The sequence below is a fragment of the Xenopus tropicalis genome, chromosome 5, assembly GCF_000004195.4.
Source record: "Xenopus tropicalis strain Nigerian chromosome 5, UCB_Xtro_10.0, whole genome shotgun sequence".
Classification (NCBI taxonomy): domain Eukaryota; kingdom Metazoa; phylum Chordata; class Amphibia; order Anura; family Pipidae; genus Xenopus; species Xenopus tropicalis.
In genome coordinates, this window is record NC_030681.2 from 120,425,840 (window position 1) to 120,450,361 (window position 24,522).

General features: G+C 39.6%; 1 protein-coding gene across 2 annotated transcripts; it reads left to right on the forward strand.

The window, feature by feature from the left end:
* The first annotated feature begins 682 nt into the window (after positions 1 to 682).
* Positions 683 to 22,788, forward strand: dipk2a (divergent protein kinase domain 2A). Of its 2 annotated transcripts, none has more exon segments than NM_001126932.1 (3): positions 683 to 1,567; positions 20,118 to 20,421; positions 21,777 to 22,786. In NM_001126932.1, coding segments are annotated over 3 exon segments (1,290 nt in total). In that variant the 5' UTR covers positions 683 to 913; the 3' UTR covers positions 22,109 to 22,786.
* Positions 22,789 to 24,522: the final 1,734 nt, after the last annotated feature.

Consider the following 24,522-nt stretch of genomic DNA (forward strand, 5'->3'; position numbering starts at 1 on the left):
CCCTGCACCCCCAAAGGAGCCCCCACGACCCATTCCACATTTAGGGCTGGTGGGGCCAACCAGGGCTAGGTTTTATCCCAGTGCCCCAGTCCAACCCTGAACAATCTTATCTCTAGAACAAACGCTGTTCCAGGTCATAGATTCCTGCAAAACTTTCTTGCTCCCGCTCGCCACCCAACCAATTGGCAACCAGTTGCCATCATTTTCCTAGCCAGCAGGAGGATGGTTTAGTTTTCAGGAAAGGGTTCGAGCCCAGGTGTATCTGTGCCACAGCCCGCACTAACTAAGCCAGGGCCCCTGTAGGGGCAGAGCTGCAGTATATCGCCTTGTCTGCGCCCCACATATCATTCCATCCTACAAGCTCACAGAGCTGCACAATCCCCCACTCGCACTACGTGCGCCCTCCCAACAATCGCACTGTTGCACTCAGCACTAAGCGCACAGACATTTCCCGCTAACTTTAATAAAAACGTCAACAGTTCAGAATTTTAAACTCGAGTGTAGTTTTCATGACACGAAATTGACATTAACCCAATAAACACCCAGGCCACTGCCCGTCCAAAAATGGCGAATCAAAATCAAAACGCCCCCATTGGCCGTCATCACGTGGTACAGCTGTACATTCCTCCGCCTTCCTCACGTCAGGTGACATAACAACCCGCCCCCAGCACCATTGTTCGGCCACGCCCCCCTCCCCCAGGCAGTTGGCAGAGGCTCTCCGAGCCGCCTCTTTCTCAGTAAGTTGAGAGCCAGCCGAGCTGGGGGAAGTGGAGAGCCGCACAGATCGGGGGGAAACGAGCAGCAGCCGCGCTACCGAACTGGGCCAGAGCTGGCCTCTCACAGCGCCGCTCCCCTGCCAGAGCAGGGCGGCTGAGGGGAGCAGCCGGGGCGGGGGCGCAGTGAGCGTGGGACCATGCTGCGCCTCGCCTCGCTGAAGTTCGGCCGATTGTTCCGCTATGCCAAGGTGCTGTTCGCGGCCAGCCTGCTGGTGGTGATGCTTCTGAACACGCACTCCCTGCTCTCCTCCTTCCAGCGCAACGAGCTGACGGACCGCCGCTTCCTCAGCCTCAATAAGTGCCCGGCGTGTTTTGGAACCAGTTGGTGCCGGAAGTTTATGAACGGGCAGCTGAGCTTCGAAGGCTGGGGGCGGCTGCGGCTGCTGGACTTCTTTAATGTCAAGAACGTCCACTTCGCTCAGTACGGGGAGCCCCGGGAGGGCAGCCGGCGTGTGGTGCTCAAGCGCCTCGGTTCCAACCACGAACTGTCCGAGCTGGACCAGCGCATCTGCAAGAAAGCCACCGGGCGGCCCCGCTGCGATCTGGTCCAGGCCATGTACAAGACAGACTTCGCTCGGCTCAATGGGGACGTGCGGCTGCTGACCCCCGATGTAGTGGAGGGCTGGTCCGACCTGGTGCATTGCCCCTCGCAGCGGCTCCTGGACAGGCTGGTCCGGCGCTACGCGGAGACCAAGGACTCGGGCAGCTTCCTGCTTAGGAACCTCAAGGACACGGAACGCATGCAGCTGCTCCTCACCCTGGCCTTCAACCCGGAGCCGCTGGTCCTGCAGGTAGGTCCCTCCATCCCTGGGGCTTAGTGCCCCACATTCCCAACACACAGCAGCCCCTGTTCTACATGGACTCATGATCCCAAACACTCCATTCGCTTACAGTAAGTTTCCCCTCCGTGTCAAGCCACACTGCGACTTGCAGCAGGTACGACTTCCCTGCTCCCATTGAGAGTTGGCTATGTGGACGTGTTCTGCATATGGGTTTCTCTCGGAGTTTGGTAGAGAAAGTGGCCATGCAGCTGTAGCCCCCTATGGCGTTTGGTGGCAATCTGGCAAATGCTGTTTTTCTATTTTAATTCTTAGGGTAATGCCCAACCTGCTGCTGAGATGTAACTTCCCATAGGTTCCAACTTCTATTTAGCATAAATGGCTAGATAAGGGGCCCTCCAGTATTATGTAGCGTTCCCCCTGAGAATTTATATCAGATATAGCTGGTGGGCGACCTGTAAACCCCCCCTCCTTATTGTACACTGGCACACCTCTAGTCTTCCAGTTACTATCAAGCCAAAACTTTAAGCTGCAATGGAGGGGGCCAGATTTGCATCTAATCTATCCTGTTGTTATTTTGGGCTTGCAAATATTCCAATTCCTGGCCGCAGTATATGGTTTGTTTACATTTTAAGTGCTGTTTAGTTTGTCATATTGAATTTACCCACCTTTGTACTTTTACTGTATAACCAATGCAATTTGTCCCTCCCATAGGTCATTTTAAATTTTCTCGTTTATGGGCTACATGTTGCTACAGTGATTTTTCTCTCCTTTTGTTTCCCCGAACCTTGGCACACAATCTTGTGTATTTTTGTCTTGGGGTGTATGAGTTTGTAGGAAAATCTGATAGATCGTTCTGTAGTTATAACTTCCACTGCACATGCCTCTGTTTATGTTCCACGTACACTAAGATATGTATTCTCCTTTCCCTGCTGCAGCATTGTCAGTGCAGTGTTTGCTCTTTGTGTTCACTCAGCCCCCGAGCACTTATTCACTCATGGTCTGTACATGTGGGCTACTACTTAGAAGCTGACTTAACACCAACATTTTAATCCTAAACACTCTTGCACATAGGAGTTATTAGGAGGCATTATTGGCCTGCAGCATTCATTTTCATTAACTGCAATGGTAATGTCAAAACACAAAATCTTTTAAAAATACTCTGAGCTTGACCCATAAACTGTCCCCACAGTAAATTGGAAGAAGTCTGAATGTTGCATGATGGCTTTTGATTGCTGTGCCCAGAGTAATTATTTAGAGTCAAGGAATTGTGGGTAGGAGGGATAACTGTCAAAGTACAGATATTTTTGGATAAGGAACGTTTAACCCTTATAATGCATTTTGACATCACAATAACTTAAAAAATGTAGAATTTAAAACAATAAATGGATTTCAGTAGCAGTGCCTGTCAATCTCCCCTTGAAGGTCAAATCTTTTGTGAGCCCCCCCCCAGCTTAGAACAAATATATGAAAATATTGCAGTCTCTGCTGCGCAGCCATAGACTAAATGGCTGTCACCCTAATCATAAGCCCCCAGGGTACAAACCTCACAGATGGGGGAACCACTGCTGTAGAGGAAAGGTTATATTACCAGACCTAACAGATTGGTTCAAGTATTTTTAAACCATGATAAAGATTGTATGATCTAAGAGGCAGTGAATCCTTGTATAAACATGTGTTTAGGCTATCTTATACTTCATCAGTCAGTTTACAAACCCTTGTGTTTTTTTGAGAGGATTGATCATTTAATTACATTGCACACATTTTAGTTTTGGCAAAGCCATAACCTGGAGGGAAAGCCTTAAACTGTAAACTCCTTACCAATGGGTTTTCCAGGTCCAACATTTTTATTTTCAATCACACTTGCTATTGCAGTTAAATTCTTTTGTGTCTATAAATATCCATATTTGTGTCAGTATCTGGTAATGAAGTACCTGGTAATGAATTGGCACATATCTGTAATTGACACAGATCTGCAATGTTTCTCCTGAATATAATGCTCCATTAACGACTGAAAGCACATATATTACAGCATTTGTTAAGCACAGTGTATTGACATGTAATCAATAAATGATTTAATACTGACACCGTAAACCCTGCTAGCTTCCAGCAGTGTAAAGTTTCCCTACTGATCTGTCTAGAAGAAGTGCCATATGATTGTTCACTGTTTTGGCATAGATTGTTTATATGAAGAAAACCCCAACACTGGTTCGCCAAAAAAGTGCTGTCATGCTTATTCCCTTTTATGTACTTATTTCACAAATACAGCTGTGTTGTGGGAATGACAACTGCTAAGGCTATTGTTTGAATGTTAAGGATCATACTGTACTGAAAGGGGTTTTGACTTCCTGTGTAAACACCTAGATTGTTTCAAAGTCATCAGAGTGGTAACAATGTCACCAGTTATTTGGATTGTTACTAAGTTATAAGAAATCCTGTTCGATATTTTTTTTTCTATAATACAATTTCAGCTTCTCTTTGCTGTACAACTTTAATTTTTGCCTGTAATATTGTTTATTTTTCAGAAAGCCTATTTTACCTTAAATATGTCTCCATAAGCATTATGTGGGCAAATCAGAACCTGTATGGAGAGGAAAATACTAATGAGGCGTGCCAGATTTCCAAGGTTGGCAAGTCTTTTTATATTGGTGGTTAGTGACTGTAAACCTCTTACTGAGACTGTTTGTCATATAAGCAGCAAATCTTAACCTGGAAAGATACATGCATATGGTCAGTGCTGTGAACACTTATTTTAAATGTAGGAAGTGGCAGTTGGGTAATAGCTGTACCTGGAATCGAGTTTAGATGTTCATTGTAATATTAGCAGAAGCCCGGACTGGCTTATTACAATCATTACAAGCAAAACTCTTAGAAATGTATCTTCTATGTTGCAGGTAATTTGAATGAAAACTTGTGCATTTCAGGTGCCTAAGATTCAATACATTCTAAAAAGGTTGCAGTCTGCTGATCTGTTTGTGAGGATAGCATGTTGTCACATTTGCTCCTAGTAGGAGACTTGCTAAACTGTAAAAAGTAGCTTATGTAAGTCAGACCTGAACATACACACTCGCAGCAGTAGGTGCTCTTGTTTCCAGAAGATCCATTGCATGATAAAAGGCATGATTGTAAACTGCAGCTTTCTGTCGCCGCTGCCAAATTCTTTTCCAGCTGTTTAGCATTCATCTAAATACTTAACAAGTAGCATATTCTATTTTACTTCTCTCTGCTGGAATGATATGGGGGGAAAAGTGTCTGTATTTCACTTAGCAAAGGTTACTGTGTTGCTTTCGGTTTTGTTAAAACATTCACAATTCAATTCAAACATGTAAAAAAAAAAACACGTTTCCACCTTTATGTAACAGTACTAGTGAGTATCCTATGTAAAACCTGCTGCTTGTTGACACTGAAAAAAGCTGTGATGATTTGGCAACAAGTTTTTTTTGCTAAAGGTTTTCTCACATTTATCATTTTTTTAAGTATGCAGAGGCCAACACCAGATTATTTCATAATCTAAAAATGTATTTTTGTTTTCTTTGGTTGGTCACCATGCCCCATGTATGAATAGGCAGGAAAACCTATGGATATCTCCTCCAGTCTTGGTAACATTTGTCTGTCACACTTCTAGCACCTACTTATGTTTCAAATGTAAACTTTGTTAGTGTTCATATTAAAATCTAAGGCAAAGTGTCCCTGGCGACTAACAGACTCGCTCATCAGCTTGACGGGTGTATGATGTTATACACTTTTTTTTTTATCTGACATCGAATTTTACCACATCTATTCATTATTCCTCCACATTCTTATGTCATGTATTTTCTGATCATGCCATACGGCTTGTGTGTATTTCTTGGGTAAATACACGCGTTACTCCATAGACACTACCTAGAGTGACTGACTGTGTGTGTGTCTTGGGAAGGACCCTTTCACTACTACTGCTCAATGTATCATCTTAGGTGTGTGACATCAAAGGTCCCTCAAACAGGGCTTACCATCTTGGATTTTATTAGAAGCGTCGGTGACACAGCACATGTTCAGTGTGCTCTGGCAGCTGTTGAGAAGCTAAGCTTTATAGGTCTTTGTAAATCATCAAGCAGAAAATGAGGTTGGCCTGTCATAGAGGCTGATACTGTAGGCTTGGTTATTAAATTCTGATGCTAATTGTACTGGTTTCTGAGCTGCCATGTAAAGAGAATCTGAATTAATTACTATTATTAATTAATTACACCTCAGCCTATGTTAACCATCAAATGATACCCCCTTGATCCACTGTTTGAGCCCCATGGTTGGTATCTTCTAGCCAGCCAATAAGAAACTAGAAGTTAAAAAAATTTCTGCAATCTCTTGCTCTTGACTTATTTTTTTATTTATTGGATAGCAGTATCTGTAATTTCCAATGCTTTGCAGCACCTCTGATTTTTCTTGTAATAAAAAAAAGTTGTGTTTTGGTATATTTGTTCTACTCTAGGGTAGTTGCAATTCATTTCAGGTTTTCAGGGGAAAAAGCCTGATTTAAATAAATTGGTCTTGTATACCAAGCTTTTTGAATATCTCCAATCTACATAATTTAGCAGAGTTTATTGCCTATAATTGCAAGCACTTGACAATTCTGCAGCATCAGGAAATGATTGATTCTACTTTTATGGCTAATGTACAAATCTTTGACATCTGCTGTCTGAGATCTCCCCATTTTAAGAAGAGATTATCCTCTGTATATTTGACAGACTGGAATAATTAAAGAATAGTATCCTGCCTTTGCTTTACTAGCTAACTTCTGTAATACACAGTACAGCTGTCTTAGTTAATCCACAGCACATATTTTGTTAACTCTTTATGATGTGTATTTTTCAGCTAAAAGTAACTTGTGAAGCTTAGGGAGTTGTAAATAAAAGAAATATTGATTTTGTAGTTAATAGGGCTCAATTACAATAGCCTGGGCTGCATTAGTGTGCCCCTTAGTGCTCAATTATAAAGCCCATGCACCCTGGGGTAGGCTGCAGTGTCAGGAGACACAGCCGAGCCCCTTCCTTACTGCAACATTTTGCACTACTCTTCCTGACCCTGCCTAACTTGCACATCTGGATGATGCAAGTTAAGCGGCAAGATTGGGAGCTTCTTTCACAAACTCTATAGTTGTAGGCCTCCCCCTACCTAAGATGTATCTAAGTTAGTGAATGGCAAGATTTCGGGGGTGACTGCTGACATTATAATCTTATGTTGGCTGTAATGCAAAATGTTGCCTTACAGTTAAACAGGGATCCCCAACCTTTTTTACCCGTGAGCCACATTCAAATGTAAAAAGACTTGGGGAGCAACACAAGCATAAAACATGTTCCTGGGGTGCCAAATAATGACTGTAGTTGGCTATTTGGTAACCCCTATATGGAATGGCAACCTACAGGAGACTCTGTTTGGCAACAAAACTTGCCTCCAAGCCAAGATTTTAAAATAAGCACCTGCTTTAAGGCCACTGAGAGCAACATCCAAGGGGTTGGAGAGCAACATGTTGCTCACGAGCCACTGGTTGGGGATCACTGCAGTAAAAGGAAGCTATGTTTCCATTGGCACACTTACATTTATAAAGAGCAATGTATTCTATGTGGTTCCTAGATTCTTCTGTGCTCAGTTGAGAATAAACGTAACTTTTAAGCATCTAACCAAGCTCTATGATGCAGAATGGTATCAGATTCACTTTAAAATACATAAATACCAAAGAGCAAACTGTTGAATAATGCTCTGGTGGGTTTTGATTAGAGTGGTTACTAGCTTATCCTAAAAGTTGTTGCTAACTGATGTAGAATGCAGTGTTTTTTTGTATGCTGCCATCTGAGTACATACATTAGTCTTGTGCTGTAAATTTTATGTTGTATATGTTCTTTTTGTTAGTTGGCCCCTCACTTTAGGCCAGGGCTGTCCAATTAGTGGCCCCAGTCTACTCAAGGGCTTCATTAGACTTCATTGTATGATATAACTTTAGTATTGTCTGGCCCTTGAACATGACTGCATATGTAATCATTCCACTATGTGTGATCACTGCTGCCTTAGGTAACTGACAGCACTAGAGAATGAGATTGAAATCAGCAGAAAAATATGGAAGGCACAGATCTTCACCTCTAAACATATGTCCCAAAACATATGGTGAAGCGCATCTAGACTTTTTTATTGATGATCAACTCTTGTTAAAAGAATTTTAAAAAGGACAACTGCCACCCCTAAGAATTTCACAACTCTTTATTATGTGGGCTTGGGGTGGTCATATAACTGTACCTTTGTTTGTGTATAATGTTGCCCATAAAATTTTGTTAAATTACCTAAGGCAGGTATTCTGCTGTGAATGTTCTGCAACTTAAATGTCGCTCTGTGGGCTAGTGTAAGATATATATATATATATATATATATATATATATATATATATATATATATATATATATATATATATATATATATATAATATTTTTGTAGACATGTTATATATCTTATTGATGTATGATTGGCAGCTGTATCTTTTAGTTCTTGAATTGTAAAGGGATCAATGTTCTAAGTGGCCAGCAGTTTTCCTAGCCAGTTGTTTACATGCAAACAGTTTAGAGTCTTTGAACTACTGGTGCTCTGACACTAGTGAGACACAGATAAGAGAGAGAAGAGCATTTCCACATAGCACTTATGGACTTAATTGGTTAAGTGTCCCCCGAGTTAAGGGAATGAGGGTGGATGTATGCTGTCTTTTACAACATAAATGTGGCTCTGTGCCTTGCACCTTCTTAGATTGTGTTGCTCCATGTTCCTTTACCCTTCGTGCCAAGTTGTTATGCCCTCCCATTGACTATAATTGCTACTATGTTAACCTGGGCCTACCCGGCTTTTTTTTTTTTTTTTAAAGAAACTAGCCAGCCCAGGGTCCTTTCTTGCTGTGTGTGCCGCTATCATCATCTACCCTGCTCCAGATACCCCCTTCACCACCTGAAGCTGGGCTTATATGCTGTACAGTAATATCCAAAGAGGTTTGGTACTGGGTCTACACCCAGCACAGGTGATGCATTGGAACAGGAAGGAAGATAGCAGTGGAACATTCTGCACCAAAGATTCTATGTCCAGAATTACCTGTGGCATCAATGCACGATCCTGGAGATGGGTAGCAGTCAGAAGGTTTAATTAGTGCATGTAGGAGATGGAATGATGTTGATGTGACTAAGGCAACTTCTAGGTAGGCGTTCATTGGGGGCTAGTACGTCTCTCCTTTATATAATGAGCACAAGAAAAAGGGGAAAAGCACACAATGATTTGCTGGTGTAAAAAGATAACTCCAACCTGCGAGGGGTGGTGCTTAGGGGCATGTAAGGGTGTTTGGCATAGTTATTGAATTGTATGTACTTTTTCCACTGATGAAGACGACACAAAGCTCTTGAAACGTTTGGCCTGTATGTGCACTCCGCAATAAACAGGTTGTAGGTATCTTTTTACACCAGCAAATCATTTTTCTTGTGCTCATTGTTATAGGCACCTGGCCAGGTGCATCAGGAGGATCTGCACCAGTGGATAATGGAATGAGTTAACAAGGAACCATGAGTGTATGGACTTACTTTGTCTCCTTTATATGATTCATTCATATTCTTTAATTTTTATAACTGTAAAATATATTTAACTGAATAACATTTAAAACTATAACTACATTTATAACAATTTTGACTGTTTTAAATGTAGAATACATTGTTCATGATACATTTCTTCAAGGAAGTCCTCAGAATGTTAAATTTTACCTCTTGCTATCATGCAGCCCATTGGTGGGAGCAGTTTATAAACAAGATTGAATGCGTAGAAGGCTTCTGCTTAGCTGGGATTTGAGGTGTGAGGCTGGAAGAAAGCTGTCAACATGTCTGAGAACAAACACCTAATAATTTAAGTGAAGTGTCTGTGCTGTGAATAGGGAGGCTTTGAGAGCTGTATAGCTCAGGCAGGTTTATTGGCTTGCATCTGCTTCTGACACAATGTTTTCTCTACACTGTGCATCCTTCAGGCCCTGCCTTTTTTCTCCAAAGGTTGTACTTTGTCCACTTTTTTTTAAAAAGCGTTCTATTACATTTACTGCTGTATAAAGCATGCTATTTTGTGTATATATTTCCCTCCATCTAGCTATTCATATACTTTCTACAACTTTATTCAGCCAAGTGAATGTGAACTGTATCTGTCAGCGTCCAACAACCATATTTTCCTCTTCTTCAGATGGATTAATCTTAAAATAAATAAAAGATGCTTGTATACGAGGAAACCTAATTACACATCTGCCAACTACCTCTTACAGCTCTTATACAGTGCATGTGGTCTATTGTGCTCTTTATGTAACGATATTAGAGACATAATGGAGGTCATCTGTACCCCTATAATGCAGTTGTTGGGGAGCAGTCGTATCTGCCACTAAGGCTACTGCCACACGTGGCTGCTTCTCGGCCTGAATATAAACTACATGCTTCTAAACTAATTATCTGCACTAACAGACATGATATTGGCCTGCATGCCCACACTTGAACAGCTTTTGTACCTAAATTCTCTCCATGGGTCTGCACCCAGGCGGATACTGTGCCTGTTACTGCTAATATTGGAAGGAGCAGGTTGGCTCATACTGGCAGTAGTCGAAAGTTCATTTTTGTAGAGTATGACCTCTTCTTTCTGCTTATCTTCAAGTTGTTTTCAATTTTGTACAGCAAAGTTGGTCTAAGTACCGTATTTTCCGGCATATAAAACGACTTTTAAACCCAGACAAATCTGGGTTAAAGTCGGGGGTCGTCTTATACGCCGGGTACTTGCTTGCAGGGCCCCCCAGCGTCCTCCACCACCCCTCCCGCTCGCCTGATTCATCCGGCTTTAAAGGGAACGGCTTTATCCTCCACCCCTCCTGCTCGCCTGCTGCTTCCTCCGGCTGCTTAGGTTGCACCCCATGCACGCTGACGTGACGCGTATGCACAGGGCGCAACCAATAAAATTAACCGCTGACCGCCAATGAGCCTGTAACGCTTTAAAGGGGTCAGTGGTTAATTTTATTGGTTGCGCCCTGTGCATACGCGTCACGTCAGCGTGAACGGGGCGCAACCTAAGCAGCCGGAGGAAGCAGCAGGCGATCGGGAAGCGTGGTGGATGAAGCCATTACGTTTAAAGCCGGAGGAAACAGCCGGACGCAGCAGGGGTGGTGGAGGACACTTGGGGGAGCTGAAGTATGTGGGGGAGGATGTTGGGGGGAGATGAAGTATGTGGGGGTGGATGTTGGGGGGAGATGAAGTATGTGGGGGTGGATGTTGGGGGGAGATGAAGTATGTGGGGGTGGATGTTGGGGGGAGATGAAGTATGTGGGGGAGGATGTTGGGGGTAGATGAAGTATGTGGGGGAGGATGTGGGGAGGAGATGAAGTATGTGGGGAGGAGCTAAAATATGTGGGGGAGCATGTTGGGGGAGCTCGAGCATGTTGGGGAGGACGCTAGGGAGAGCTGGATGATGTTGGGGAGGACGAGCTTTAGGACGCTGCGGGGGGGAGATTGAGGATATTTTAACTGCAAAAGTTGGGGGTCGTCTTATAAGCTGGGTAAAATGGGAAGCTTATCCTTTTGACAATCACTGGACAACCTTTTTTTGTTGCGATCATGTCTGATGAGATCTTGTATGAGTAATAGCATATGAAGTTTGTCATCTATGGGAAATCCTCCGCCACCCGCAGGCAACAAATATACCGAAAATACCTTGCCACCTGAATGCAGTATAATCTCTGCATGTAATTCCTTTTTTTCACATTTTCTTGCAAATAACCCAGAGTAAAACACTGTGCTTTTAACAACTCTAATGGGTCCAACTAGAAAGGTATTTTTTTATTAATTTGTCTCCCGTGGGACCAGCAATTTCCTGTGGGCAACAAATTGCTACTTGTGCCATTGCCTTAAGAGTTTGCTAAGTTGCTTGCTGGTAATACACAGAGCCGCCAGAACTACCAAGAAAATTACAATTTAATGAATTTTATATCATAAAAATGTTTTAAATATAATCAGTGAGAAATTCTGTACTGTTTCGGAAATAATCCAGTTCTATCTCTGCTAGAGTCAGATTGACAGATCAGATACACTGGTTTGTACTTCCTTGCCTAGACAAACAGATCCCAATGCATGCATTATTACATGCCAAAGGAGCTAGTTGATTGAATTCACTTCAGATGGTTTAGTGTATAGAAAGTATATTCCAACATTTCCCTTAAATTGATGTCAGATCTTCGACTCAAAAGCGTGACTGAGCTGCTACTCTGTTAAGTTTACTGGTAACATTAAAGGGGAAGTTGTGCATGTGTTTGTGTACTGAACGTTTAGAATTGATTTGAGAAACCCATATGTGTTGTGAAAATTGCTGTTTTGAAATATTTTAGCAAAGTGTGTAGGATATCAGCCTATGTATAAAATAAATATCTGATCAAAGCATGTCTATGAAACAACAAATAGTTATATAGTACACATTTTCTGCAAACATATTTTCTGTACTTTCTTATTGTACCAAAGCATAGAAAGCCCTTTAAAAAATGCATGTTTTATTCTAACCAATCTTATTCATTGTCATTATAGCATTTATAATGAGAACTCCGATTTTGGTGGAGCAATAATGTTAAAATTCACGCTAGAAATGTGGTTTGTAATGTACACTCACGCAGTGGCTGGTTAAGGCCAAATAAATTATGTACATCTTGCTGACACGAGACTAAATTGAAGTTTGACTTGTTAAGCATTGTAACGTAAGATCATTTAAGCTAAGTATGCATTGCAATTTTCCCTAGGACTTTTTCTTCTAACCTGATTAGGTTGAGATGTATCTTTTGTAATAAACTCCTGCTGCTCTACGAGGTCTAAATAACTAGGTAATGAAATTTTATTCAAAGTCATTTGAGGTCAAATTAAACCACATCTAATGTTGGAAGATTTAAGACGCGCTATTAAAAAGACCCATGGTACCTATGTACAAAATAAGATAGCCGAGAACAGCTATTCACTGGGAGGTTGGCATAGAGCCAGCAGGAAAGATGTAGGTGCATGTTGAAGAGAACAGGACCTGCTCTAGTTTAATGCATTTTATTTTCTCAGAAATATAAACTGTAACATAAAGTAAATAAGAAATCAGTGTTTTTCCATTTTGATAACCATTAAGCCTTAAACACCATTTAATACCTACATGGGAGACTGTTTGTAGTGATAGTTGTATAAATAGTGTCATCAGTAAAAGTGCAGATTAGAGATTAAATTTGTGTTTAGGAAAATCATGTTTATCCAAGAACTCCTGGAGTGCTGGTACGGGATTCTTCCAGGAGTCATTGGAAGGTTTTGAGATTATAAAGGTTAATGCTTGAACATGTGCATTTTTGTGATGTATCCACACCAGTGCGTGCACCGAGATATCCAATAGTGTTATCGGCTAACAAATATTTGTCACATTTTTATAGAAATGGTTATCTTTACCATATGTGAGCTGTTTCTGCCACCTGACTTTAAAGGGCATGTAAAGCCTACGTTTGCCTACAATGTATATCAGTTGGGCATGTCTCCCCCACCCAAATGGCATAATTTGTACTGCATACCCAGCTTTTACCCAGTGGCCATTTTTCCTCTGATACATAATCAGAAACATTTAAATCTGCAAACCGCATACACACACACCCTTATTCAGCATACATATCATCTAGAATACAGGCTCACACAGGCACAACTGTCTCTGATAAAAGTTCTGCTTTGTTTGAGCACTGTAATGGTAAAGCTGAGCTCAGGAGAGATGGTTAGGTGAAAAAAATTGAAGCAGACAGCTAGAGCAGAGTTTCTAAGGGAACCAGCAATGCCATCTCTTCACTGGGTGCTAGACTGGGGGGCGTGTTTAGTAATCTGAGTTTAGAACAACTGAGCATGCCCACAAGCCAGATTTACATTACCTCTGTGAAGAAAGTGTTAAGAGATTAGTCACCATCACTAAAGGAGATTAATCTTGGGGAAGTAATCTTCACATGTGTCTCTGGCCTGAGGACTATGACACACGGTGCTACTGGTAGCCAACTACTTGTCCAGCTACAAATCGCCATGCCTCTGCTAAAACACGTAGAGACAATTATCATTTTGTAGGTGGCTAGAAGGAGCTCCGTGTGTCATTGCCCAAAGAGTTACTATAATTCTCCGTTAAAGTGCAATAACTTTTCTAGGTATGACAGATAAGCTTTTTTTTTTCTTATAACAGTGGATACATTCATTGTTCTTGCACATCAACCAACTAATCCAGCAACAAGAAAGCTAGAAGCAGAGCTTCCATTAAATAATATTTTCAAAGGCTGAAGCTGATAAATATTATCAGCATGGCGACACATGGACTGCTGGCCACACAGTTCTGTCTAAAATAACTTTGTCAAACTTTAGCTGGCTAGTACATTAGTCACAATGTTACAAAATAAATGCACCAATGTTATAGGTATGGTTAAATGAAAAGTGTACTTTTACAATGCGCAGTTCAGTCAACGTGGCTTCTTAATGATTATACTTTTACCCTATTTTAATTACAAATATCTGTTTTTGTTTCTTGCTCAAAACAGGAAAATGTGCAAAATTTATTTTTGAACTTCATGGTTTCTTTGGAGCACGCTAGGAGATCACCCTTATTGGATAAACCCCCTATACAATAAATTCCTTTTCTTTGATCCATGGGAAAGGGATGGGTTTGTTTATACAGAGATCAGTATCCCTTTTCATAGAAACTCTTCTGACTGCAGGAGAAAGTAGTAAGTTATTTGCTTTAAATTATTTAAAAAAAAAAAGAAAAGAAAATGTAAAGAATATATTTCCGATGCATTATAGTTCTAGTTTTCCAGCTCTTATCCCCCAGATTAAATATTTTTGCTTTTCAATTTCATCTGCTTTTTTCTATTCAGTTTTGTTATCGCTTTTTCCTATTGTAGCTCCCACAACACTACTTTTAGTTTGACATGTTCAAGGTTATTATTTCAATGCATAGTTTGGAATGATACTAAAAATACAATGTGCCAATTTAAGGCTTAATTAAGATGTAAGTTACAGTGTTCTGCAGACATTTATGATGCTATACAGTTTGGCGGGAGAAAGGTAAGGTGCTCACAATTACTTGGGCTCAGTTGCACTGTTAGGTGAGCTAATAATCCCCTGACCTGTGGGTGCATCAGCAGGTTCTAATTACATTGGCAGCAACACAGTTGCCACATGTGCCATTAGATCCCATTAATATTGTAATAAGTGTTGCTTTTCCTGAGTATATAAAACAAAGGAACCATTGTTACAGATCCCACTCTGTAGTAATAGAGAAGGCTTAGCACAAGCAAGTTATTAATGGCAAAAGATGAGGAACTATGGCTGGAATAGACATTACTTTTGCTACATTGTTTTAACAGTCAGATAATGCAAATGACACAACGCATTTCCAGGACAAAGACTTATGGGGCAATGTGAATAAAAAAAAATGTGCACAAATAACAAGTAAAATCACCTTGAAAGTGTTCTCTCTTGCTCTAAGCTTTTGGAATTTTGAAAATGGAATACCCCCTGGTAGTCATTTTCTAGTTGATGGCTTACAAAAGAACTGGCAGCCAAAGTAGTGACCAATAGCAATGCTCTTTTCAAGCCATACTTTTTGCCATTGCATCTAGCTGTTTGTGTAAAGCTGCATTTTAAGTTTATATGGTACTAAAGAGCCCGAAAATATGGGGGGGAGGGGGGCATATTTCTCAGCCCTGTGAATTGACTCAACTGTGTGATGAAAATCCTTGTCTCTGTAAAAGTTCTCCATAAAATGTCAAACTGAAACATTTACATTAATCAGCAGTGCGCCTTTCATCTGGTTCCAAAATATTTCACAAACTGGAATAAGTTCTGAAGCTAAGCCATACTTTTTTCTTATACATTATTTTAGTTTAGTAAAGTTACATTATACAACACAAACAAAATATTGTATGATATGCTGAAAATGCATTATGACTCTGTATCCTGTGTTTTTTTCTAATTTTAATTCGTTAATGGAGCATTGTTCTACTTTCACACTTAAAGGAAATGTAACGCTAAATTTTTTTAAGTAAAAAAGCTATTCTACCCTGCACCAATAACTGCCCTATCCTGCAAGCCACTTAGTATTTCAAATGCTTTAATAGAAAATACCTGCTAAAACTTGGCTTCCTGTCAATTGAACTACAGTGATACGGGGAAGGAAGGTGCAGCATCCACTATGCGACGATCGATTGATCAAGCCTAGCCTGACTCCTTCCTATACAGAAAGAAGGCTAGGTTCGATCAATTGATCGTCGCATAGTGGATGCTGCACCTTCCTTCCCCGTATCGCCGTAGTTTAATTGACAGGAAGCCAAGTTTTAGCACGTATTTTCTATTAAGTGGCTTGCAGGATAGGGCAGTTAGTTATTGGTGCAGGGTAGAATAGCTTTTTTACTTAAAACATTTTAGTGTTACTTTTCCTTTAATAAGTCCCTTGTAATTAGCAGAGTTAGTTTAACTAGAAATGATGAGCTTTATATAAACAGTCACTCACCTACACCTCTTTGTGATGTTTTTGGTTTACAGATAAGTGGGGGTCCATTGTGCAGTAGGTTTAATGGTGCACTGGTATCCTAGTTATCTACCTTGCATGAACCAGAAAGTTAGAAACATGGAGAAGTGTCAGGTTCTTGGTTTGCTGTGTTTAGGTCAAGAAATAACAAAAATGCAGATGGTTTATAATTTAAACAATAGGCATAATGTATGTGCAGCACAAGCTCTTGTCATTGCACCCATGTTGAACACACATGTTTTCTTCTAGTAGATGTAACGAGGGTTTAATTAGTTATAATTTATGTATTTGAAGAATTCATTGTAGAACAGCTTAAGCGATGTACCTCCTTGTTTAACATGAAAAAGGGCTTGATTGAAACATTGGATTTGCATGTTGTTTTAATCACAAAAATAAATCTATGGGTTTTGTTCTTACACTAAAAAGGACAAAATTTAAGTCCCAATCTACTTCTTGATCCCTATGATTACAAACAGCAGTCAACTGTATAAACAAACCCCTCATTTCCCCTGCTGAAGCCTCTCTTAGACTATGATGAAGAGCAGCTCATTATACAGATGATTTTAGTGGAATGCTAATATATTTATAATTATCCCCATTTAATGGCATGAATTTTTCAGATATTAATCATGTTCTGCCTATTTTTTGTTACGTTATAGTGCCATCATTATGTTTATATAGTTCAATGTATTTGAGAATTTTAAGTTATTCACTCTTATCTCTTTCACACTCACTGCTCAAATCAGCCACAGACATCTGCAATCATTTCAGTCCAGCAAATGTTAGACTAATGTCAACGTAATGTGGTAAAAAAAATGCATTGAGAAAAAAAAAAACATTAGAACACAGCAATCGTCTACCCCCTGACCTGTAGTATTGATTGGAGCTGCATCCACCTCTAGGTGTGGCCAAAAGACACAGCAGTTCATTTTCAGGTCAAAATCTGCCCCGTGTTTGCACTGGCAGTTGCTGACAGAACATGGTGATGATGTTTGTGTGCTAATTATAGATGGATACTTGGAGGATTTACCTCAAAATGCTTATTCTCTTGGTTTAACACTGTTGTGCTGCCTAGCTTAATACTGTGTCATGCTGTATGTAATATGTCAGTTCATCCCATTTCTGGCGTTAGTTGGCCTTTAAAAATTGTTGAATTACATTCTTATCAGAGCTCAAGTAAAAGTACAAATATTGCATGGGAAAAAAAATCAAAATGACTTGGCACTTTAAAGTGAACTTTGCCAATAAACATATAAATTATTCTGCTTTGTGCAGCCTTGCACCTCTAACCAGTTGCTTTAGACTTTAGGATTTACTTTGGAGACACCGTTATAGATTTCTTAACCTTGTGATAAATTATTAAACTATTTTAGCTGCTTGCTTGTCCTGGAGCCTCAGTACAGAGCCCTGTCTCTCTTTTTTTTTTTTATTAAGGCTTCCAAATATGGGAAGATTCTAGATGGCTTTCCTTGTGCTTAGCTGTGTTGCTAAGGGAAATGTTTGTTTTTTTCGCCTGACTTTTGGCTTTTGTTTTTGCTTGATACCATGAAAACTCTTGAAATTCCGATGCTTAACAAATAGGTATCTATGATTAAACTTGTATCCTTAACATAAAATGTTCATGTCCCCAGTTAAAGGGTAAGTATACATAAAGCACTTATCTAAAGTGGTTCCACTTGAAGAAACTAATGTAAAAACAGTGGTGGCGTAGGAACAGGGTTTTCTCTGTCCTGCATGTTCTTTATGGAAGTTTGGAATAAACTCTGCCTTTGCTCTTCAGATGTTGTGTGCCATTAGCCTTTTCTATGTTACAGATTATAATGGTGCTGGAACCATACATATTACATATGTTCCTTACTTCTAATCTGCCCTACGGTATATGGATTTGATAGGTGTTGATTTGATAGGTGTTATGTAACAAATCAACACTTATTAAACAAATTGTGGGGAATGCAGCTATACGGATTTTTAAACAGTATTTTAGAATAGAGTCATGCCTGTAATTTAGGACTATTTGGTCAACAAAGGTAAATGATAGTAGCAGATGCCTGCTTGCAACAAGTCCATACTCTAGTTTCATAGGTACCTTGGTAGTTGTTCTGTTAAGTTTTATTCTAGGCCTCCTAGCCCCTCCCCTTACAGCTGCACAGTATATTGCAACTGTGTAAGTCAGCAACAGCTTCAGTTTTATAGGGAAACTAGAAAGTTTCTATCTATTTTCATGTGTGGGTGTTTTTCCCTATAATTCTTGCTGGCTTGGCTTTTCGGTTTGGCTGCAGTGTTAATTTCTACCATAAGACTATTTTATTTACTGAATATTTCATGCTTTTGCAAATGGGTTAAAGCTTGAGGGACAGACACTTGGAGCTGATTCTCGAAACACTTTGTAAAGCTGTAGGGAATAAAACTAATAATTGCCTTGTGTGCACAATAGTGGGTTAGAAAATAAAGCTGCTCAAAGACATATCTAGAAAATTGGGTCAACAAAACTTATATATAGCAAGTGTGCTGAAGGGGACAAGTTATGTTCAGTGTTGTTCTGAATTCCAAAGACCCATGTCACTTCTCAGGATGCTTGTCTGACAGCCAGGTGTTTGGCAAGGTTTAGGGAAACTACAAAATGTGCAGGAGAATAATAATGCTTATAATGTAGGATTGCACCACAGCAACTGGTTTCTCAGCTTCAGCTGCATCACTGTGTATTCCAACGACTCTGTATTTGGAGTAAGATTTCTTTTATTACACAGGGTGAGTTCTGACACCGCAGGGATGCAGTCGTCCAGATACTCTGCAACGTTATGTATTCTTGCTGCAAGGCAAAGCAGCAAGAGTAATCACAGATTTTCTTGTTACTGTTGAAGCCTTTCTTTGCCATACAGCATGAATATACTGACAGTCAATCATTCTTTCTCTTAGTTGGCTCTTGTTATATATCTACTAGGTGCCAGGAATAATATGGAAGGCACTTTGTATCACTGATCACAGTTTGGCAAAACACATCTAAAACAATAGCATAGTATATTGCCTAAATTGACAATAGAGTTTTTTTTTTTGTGTCCCGATTAACTGCATTCAAAACACTTCCTAGGTAATATTAATTTAAAGGGTTACTGTCATGATTTTTATGGTGTACTTTTTATTTCTAAATTACACTGTTTACATAGCAATTCACTCTGCTATTTAAAATGTTATTCTTCATCCAACAAACATATTTTATTTTAGCTGTAATATTGGTGAGTAGGCAGCCATCTCAGTGCATTGTGCCTGAGTCTGAATGTAATTTTTCTAGCACCTTCAGTTACTTGTATGGTAAATTTAGTCTTTTATATGAGAAGCCTGTGAGCATCTCTGATATTTTTACTGAATAGTGTTGCTACTAGTTTGGTCTTGACCGGAGAGGTTTGGTTTCTTCTTGAGCCTGTTTGCGTCTCAACTGTTTAATTTTCTGCCTTGTGAAACCCAAATAACAATCTGGCCAATAAATGAAAAACATTTAAATATTAAGATACTCCCCTTGATATTTTTCTTTAAACATGGCTTGATTATCATTAGGTACATTTTAAATTCATATTACAGTAAGAAAAAGCAAATCTGCAAAAATGAGCAATTTTTTTTTTAAATTTAGAGTTCCTGTATTTCTGATCTTTCTGATTAACTGGTTTCTGTACACTGGTTGCTGTCACTGTCACCCATTTATGTGTCATTCATTGAATAATGATTCTGGGGTAACTTGCTTCCTTGCATTTTACCATCTGTATTTTATATTTATATTCCCCTTAAATAGTAATGTTTATCAAACTTATTTTCCTGAAACGTTTCCCTTTTTTGAGCTCTCTATTTTTTGGTATACATAATTTTTTTTTAATGATTAAACATATAATATACTAACCAGCTGACTTTATTAAAATCTTCCCAAAAATCATTTGTGGCAAGGGAGCCAAAGGAGAATCTTTGAATTTCACCTTTATTTACAATCTTTTATTTGCAGAGCTTCCCATCTGATGAAGGATGGCCTTTTGCAAAATACCTTGGAGCCTGTGGCAGAATGGTGGCTGTCAATTATGTTGGAGAAGAACTCTGGAGTTACTTTAATGCTCCATGGGAGAAACGAGTAGACTTAGCATGGCAGCTAATGGAAATTGCGGAACAGCTTACGAACAATGACTTTGATTTTGCACTTTATCTCCTGGATGTCAGCTTCGATAACTTTGCAGTTGGACCGCGGGATGGGAAAGTTATCATTGTTGATGCTGAGAATGTGTTAGTAGCTGACAAAAAACTAATAAAGCAAAGTAAGTATAAATGTTGCTTTTATAAAGATATTGGTGTGTGTAGAGTGAGGCAGTGGGGCAGCTAAACATTTGATCAGCATATTTCTTCATATTGTCGCAAATGATTTGTCAAAAACTGCTTTATATGACACCCAGTCATATCCAAACGTGACAAGTTACCATGTCCTAAAGCTGCTTCTTTCATTTTATTTATATTATGATGATTGAATTAATATTTCTGCTTTTATGCCCTAGTGCTATATTAAGGTGTCTGTGACTCTAAGCCTGCAGTGTCTGCAGTTTATAATTCTATTTATTTAACCACTTTTCCTGAAACAATGTTTAGCATATAAAATTCTTCATGTAAGCCACAGTCCATAACAGCTTGGCTCATAGCCATAGGCTGCACCTTATAATCACTATGATAATGCAGAAGCCATGCTCAGTCTGACCAGTCTACAGCTATGGATTATACATAGGACTAGAACCTGGGTGCTTAGCGCACAGCATTTAACCATAGCAAAACATAGACAAAATCCCCAGCATTGATTACAAACTGAAGGTGGCCATACACGGGGCGATTCTAGCTTACGATATCGGTCCCTGAAATCGGCCAGATATCAATCGGGCAGGTTAAAAAATTCTGTCGGATCGAGGACTGCATCAGCTCGTTGATGCGGCCCCCCGATCCGACTTCTTCTATAACTGTCGTTCTAATTCGATCGTTTGGCCCCACGGCCAAATGACCGAATTAGCCTGGATTTGCCTGAAATCGCCCACCCATAGGTGGGGGAAACCGGGAGAAGATCTGCGTGCTTGGCGACATCGCAAAGCGAGCGGATCTGGAGGTGCATGGCCACCTTATCTCAACCTCACCCCAACCCCTGTTTGTTTACCCTCATCTCTAACCCTGTACGGCTACAGTCCTGTAAAACCTAATCCTTCTAGTCTCCAACATGAATGGCCAAACAATAAATACAATATTTTGCAGGTTTCTAATGTTTAAAATGTTCAGCATAAGGCTTTGGAGATTGCCACATTTCTTTAATTTCAAATTATGGAACTGAATTTGAAAGTACCAATATTTAAACTCCAAATGTACCCATGAAAGTTAAAGATAGGAGGGTGGGGGACTCCTCAGCTAAGCAACGGGCTACACTCGCAGGTGTACAGGGGAGCCCCTTGCTTAACAAGAATTTGTAGATTATGTTTAAATGTCAGCCCTGTGTTTGAAAATTTGGTTTATGACATTAACTTGGCAGAAGAAACCACTTATATGGAAGTGGGAAAATACAGTATCATAATATAGCTCTGCTGCAATGCTTGATTTTGTTTACATTATCACTTTCAACAATTTTTGACTTTTTTCCCCCTAGATAAACCTGAAAACTGGGATGTGTGGTACGAAAGCAAGTTTGATGACTGTGACAAGGAAGCTTGCCTATCTTTTTCAAAAGAGATTCTTTGCTCTCGGGCTACTGTGGACCATAATTATTATGCTATTTGCCAGAACCTCCTTTCCAGACATGCCACCTGGCGTGGCACCTCCGGAGGACTACTTCATGATCCTCCAGCAGAAATCGCCAAAGATGGCCGCCTTGAGGCCTTGCTGGATGAATGTGCTAACCCAAAGAAAAGATACGGCAGATTTAAATCTGCAAAAGAACTGCGTGAATACCTTGCACAATTAAGTAATAATGCGAGGTAGTCTATACTGTAGTTTTGGTTTTTTTTTTAATTATCCGTATAATGAAAGGTTTCAATTAGCTGGAGCACGTACAGTTTTATTATACTGCTGTATATACAGAAGTTAAGGAAATTTGATGTTTTTGTGAATGCTGTGGGAGTGAGCCTAATGGCAAGCCAGTGTGCCATGCAGTCACTTTCATATGATGTACGTGAACCTATCTAATTAAACTCACTAAAACTACTATCGATTTTTCTCACTGATTACCTGTAAGGTGGGTCAGATGAGGGTCTCCAGGTAGCTGGGGATAATAGCCTTTCATAGTTTAATTGATTATTCATGTGTCAAAACGTTATTGACTTGACATTACATTAGTATCACAATTTTTGTGAAGCTGATGCCTTTACTTGGAAAGTTCAAGTTAAGACTTCTGGCCTGTTTTAAAGGCTCTTTCTTTGTCATTTCATATTTGTACCTTTAAACACCCTGTTTCTCGATAAAGAAAAACTTGAGGGTATAAATATTTTTGTTGCATCTTATTTCCAATTAGTAGATTTCTTGGAATGGTCTACAGTAAATATTTGCTTAAAGGGCAGGGTTCCCGTATTTTTTCTATATTTTTGTCTGCAGTTTTGGGTTTTGATCTTGCTCTGTATATAATGTTGACCATGCATTAAAGTTCACTTCTTCTTTTTGGTACATCTGACGTATGTTTTAGAAATCAAAATGGTTTTGTTTGTTTCAAACACCATAGTAGCACAGTTGAAAAGGAATACAGTTTAAAACACAAATTGCTGAAATCACAAAACACATTATATGCTTACTGATGCACCCTTTGACCCTGTTTTCAATTATATTTTATTATACTCATTTACCTATATGTAACACATGCTCTTGTTCTTTGTTTGGGTTTTCTATTAGTTAACTGATTAAACGGAGATCCCTTCATTTTTTATTTCTTTAATGAATTTTAAGTTTTTTCAAGTTTTTTCCCTGCAGTTTAGTACTTAAAATCATTTTATTAGGGGTAGGCATTCTACTGGGACCAGCTTTTAGAATTCATACACACAGCACCTACAGCTACCCATAACTCAGTGCTCTCTGTTCCCATTCTCATTTCCTGGTACATTGTGCACAAGGATGTGCCAAGGAGCCCTTTACCTGATGGCTGACTTCCATAAATATTAAATACACAGCTCTTCTGCACCAGGGGAGGCATGAGGGGCATGCATGGGGACACTCAATATGCCACCCAAATGTCAGCACTCCATAAACTAGGCATGATAAATGGGGCAAGGTGCTTTATGGACAAAAAAATGCCACACACCCTCTAGTAATTGATGAGGGATTTTATAATTTGGAGCATCATGCTATAAGGCTACTACAAAGCCTTTAAAGCAACTTGACATTTCATTATTGAATTTGTAACTAAAGCAGCAACCTGGGGGAGATAGCAGCTTTCTGCAAATAGTTGTATTTTCATGCTACAGTATCCCAGAAATCCAGACCTGACTGTTCATGGATCTCCAGAAGTCAGGTTTTTTATTCCCTTTCCTTGCAGTCATCCGCCTAATGTGCTTGTAGATCTCAGAAAGCCATTCCCAAGGTATCAGTCTCTGGGTGTGACACTTGTGTATTAGTTGTTAATTTAGTACTAAACTGTATCACTTTTAAACATTATGTACCTTTGTCTTGTTACAGAGAAAAGGCAAATCAATCAAATAGTAAGACTTAAAGTTTTGTTAAAATAGGTCTGTAGCATATTGCTTTCCTGTAATTTGAAACACTTTGTATAATGTGTTTCTGGATAATTGATACCATGCCAGTATATGTAAAATATCTGACTGGCTCAGGCAAGCAAATAGCACTCTACACTCCAGAGTGTAAAGCATTAACACACAAAGAAAACAAAAAAAAAATTATATAAAACCCAAATTAAATCTTTCAAAAACCTTAGCAGATCATTTTTATGGTTGAGTTGTGTTTAAGGGGGAAATGTTACTATTATGCGAAATGAACTAAACTTCAGTTTGTTTTATGTGTCACAAAGTCTTTTACTTTTCTTTCAGTTGCTTACATATTTAACTATTTGAGCTCCGCATCCTCTATTTTTCATTCCGGCTGCAGACAACACTCTTGTTAATGGTTGATGTGCTTGCAGTAAGTTAAGAAAGCCTGGCAATAAACCATCTCAATAAAAGCTATAACACAAATAATGCAATTAAAGGGACAATATACCCCTTTCAAATATTGGTTTGTATAGGACAACACAGTGTCACCTATAGTTTTAATTAGAAAATGTATGTTTTTTGTTATTGCTAGGGTAACATTTAAAAATAAAACTAAAGCCATATTGTGCTTCCTGATCTCAGGTCAGAAAAACCAGCGGCCTCTGTATATTGAGCTGCTGTTATCTAAAAGGATAATAACCAGCT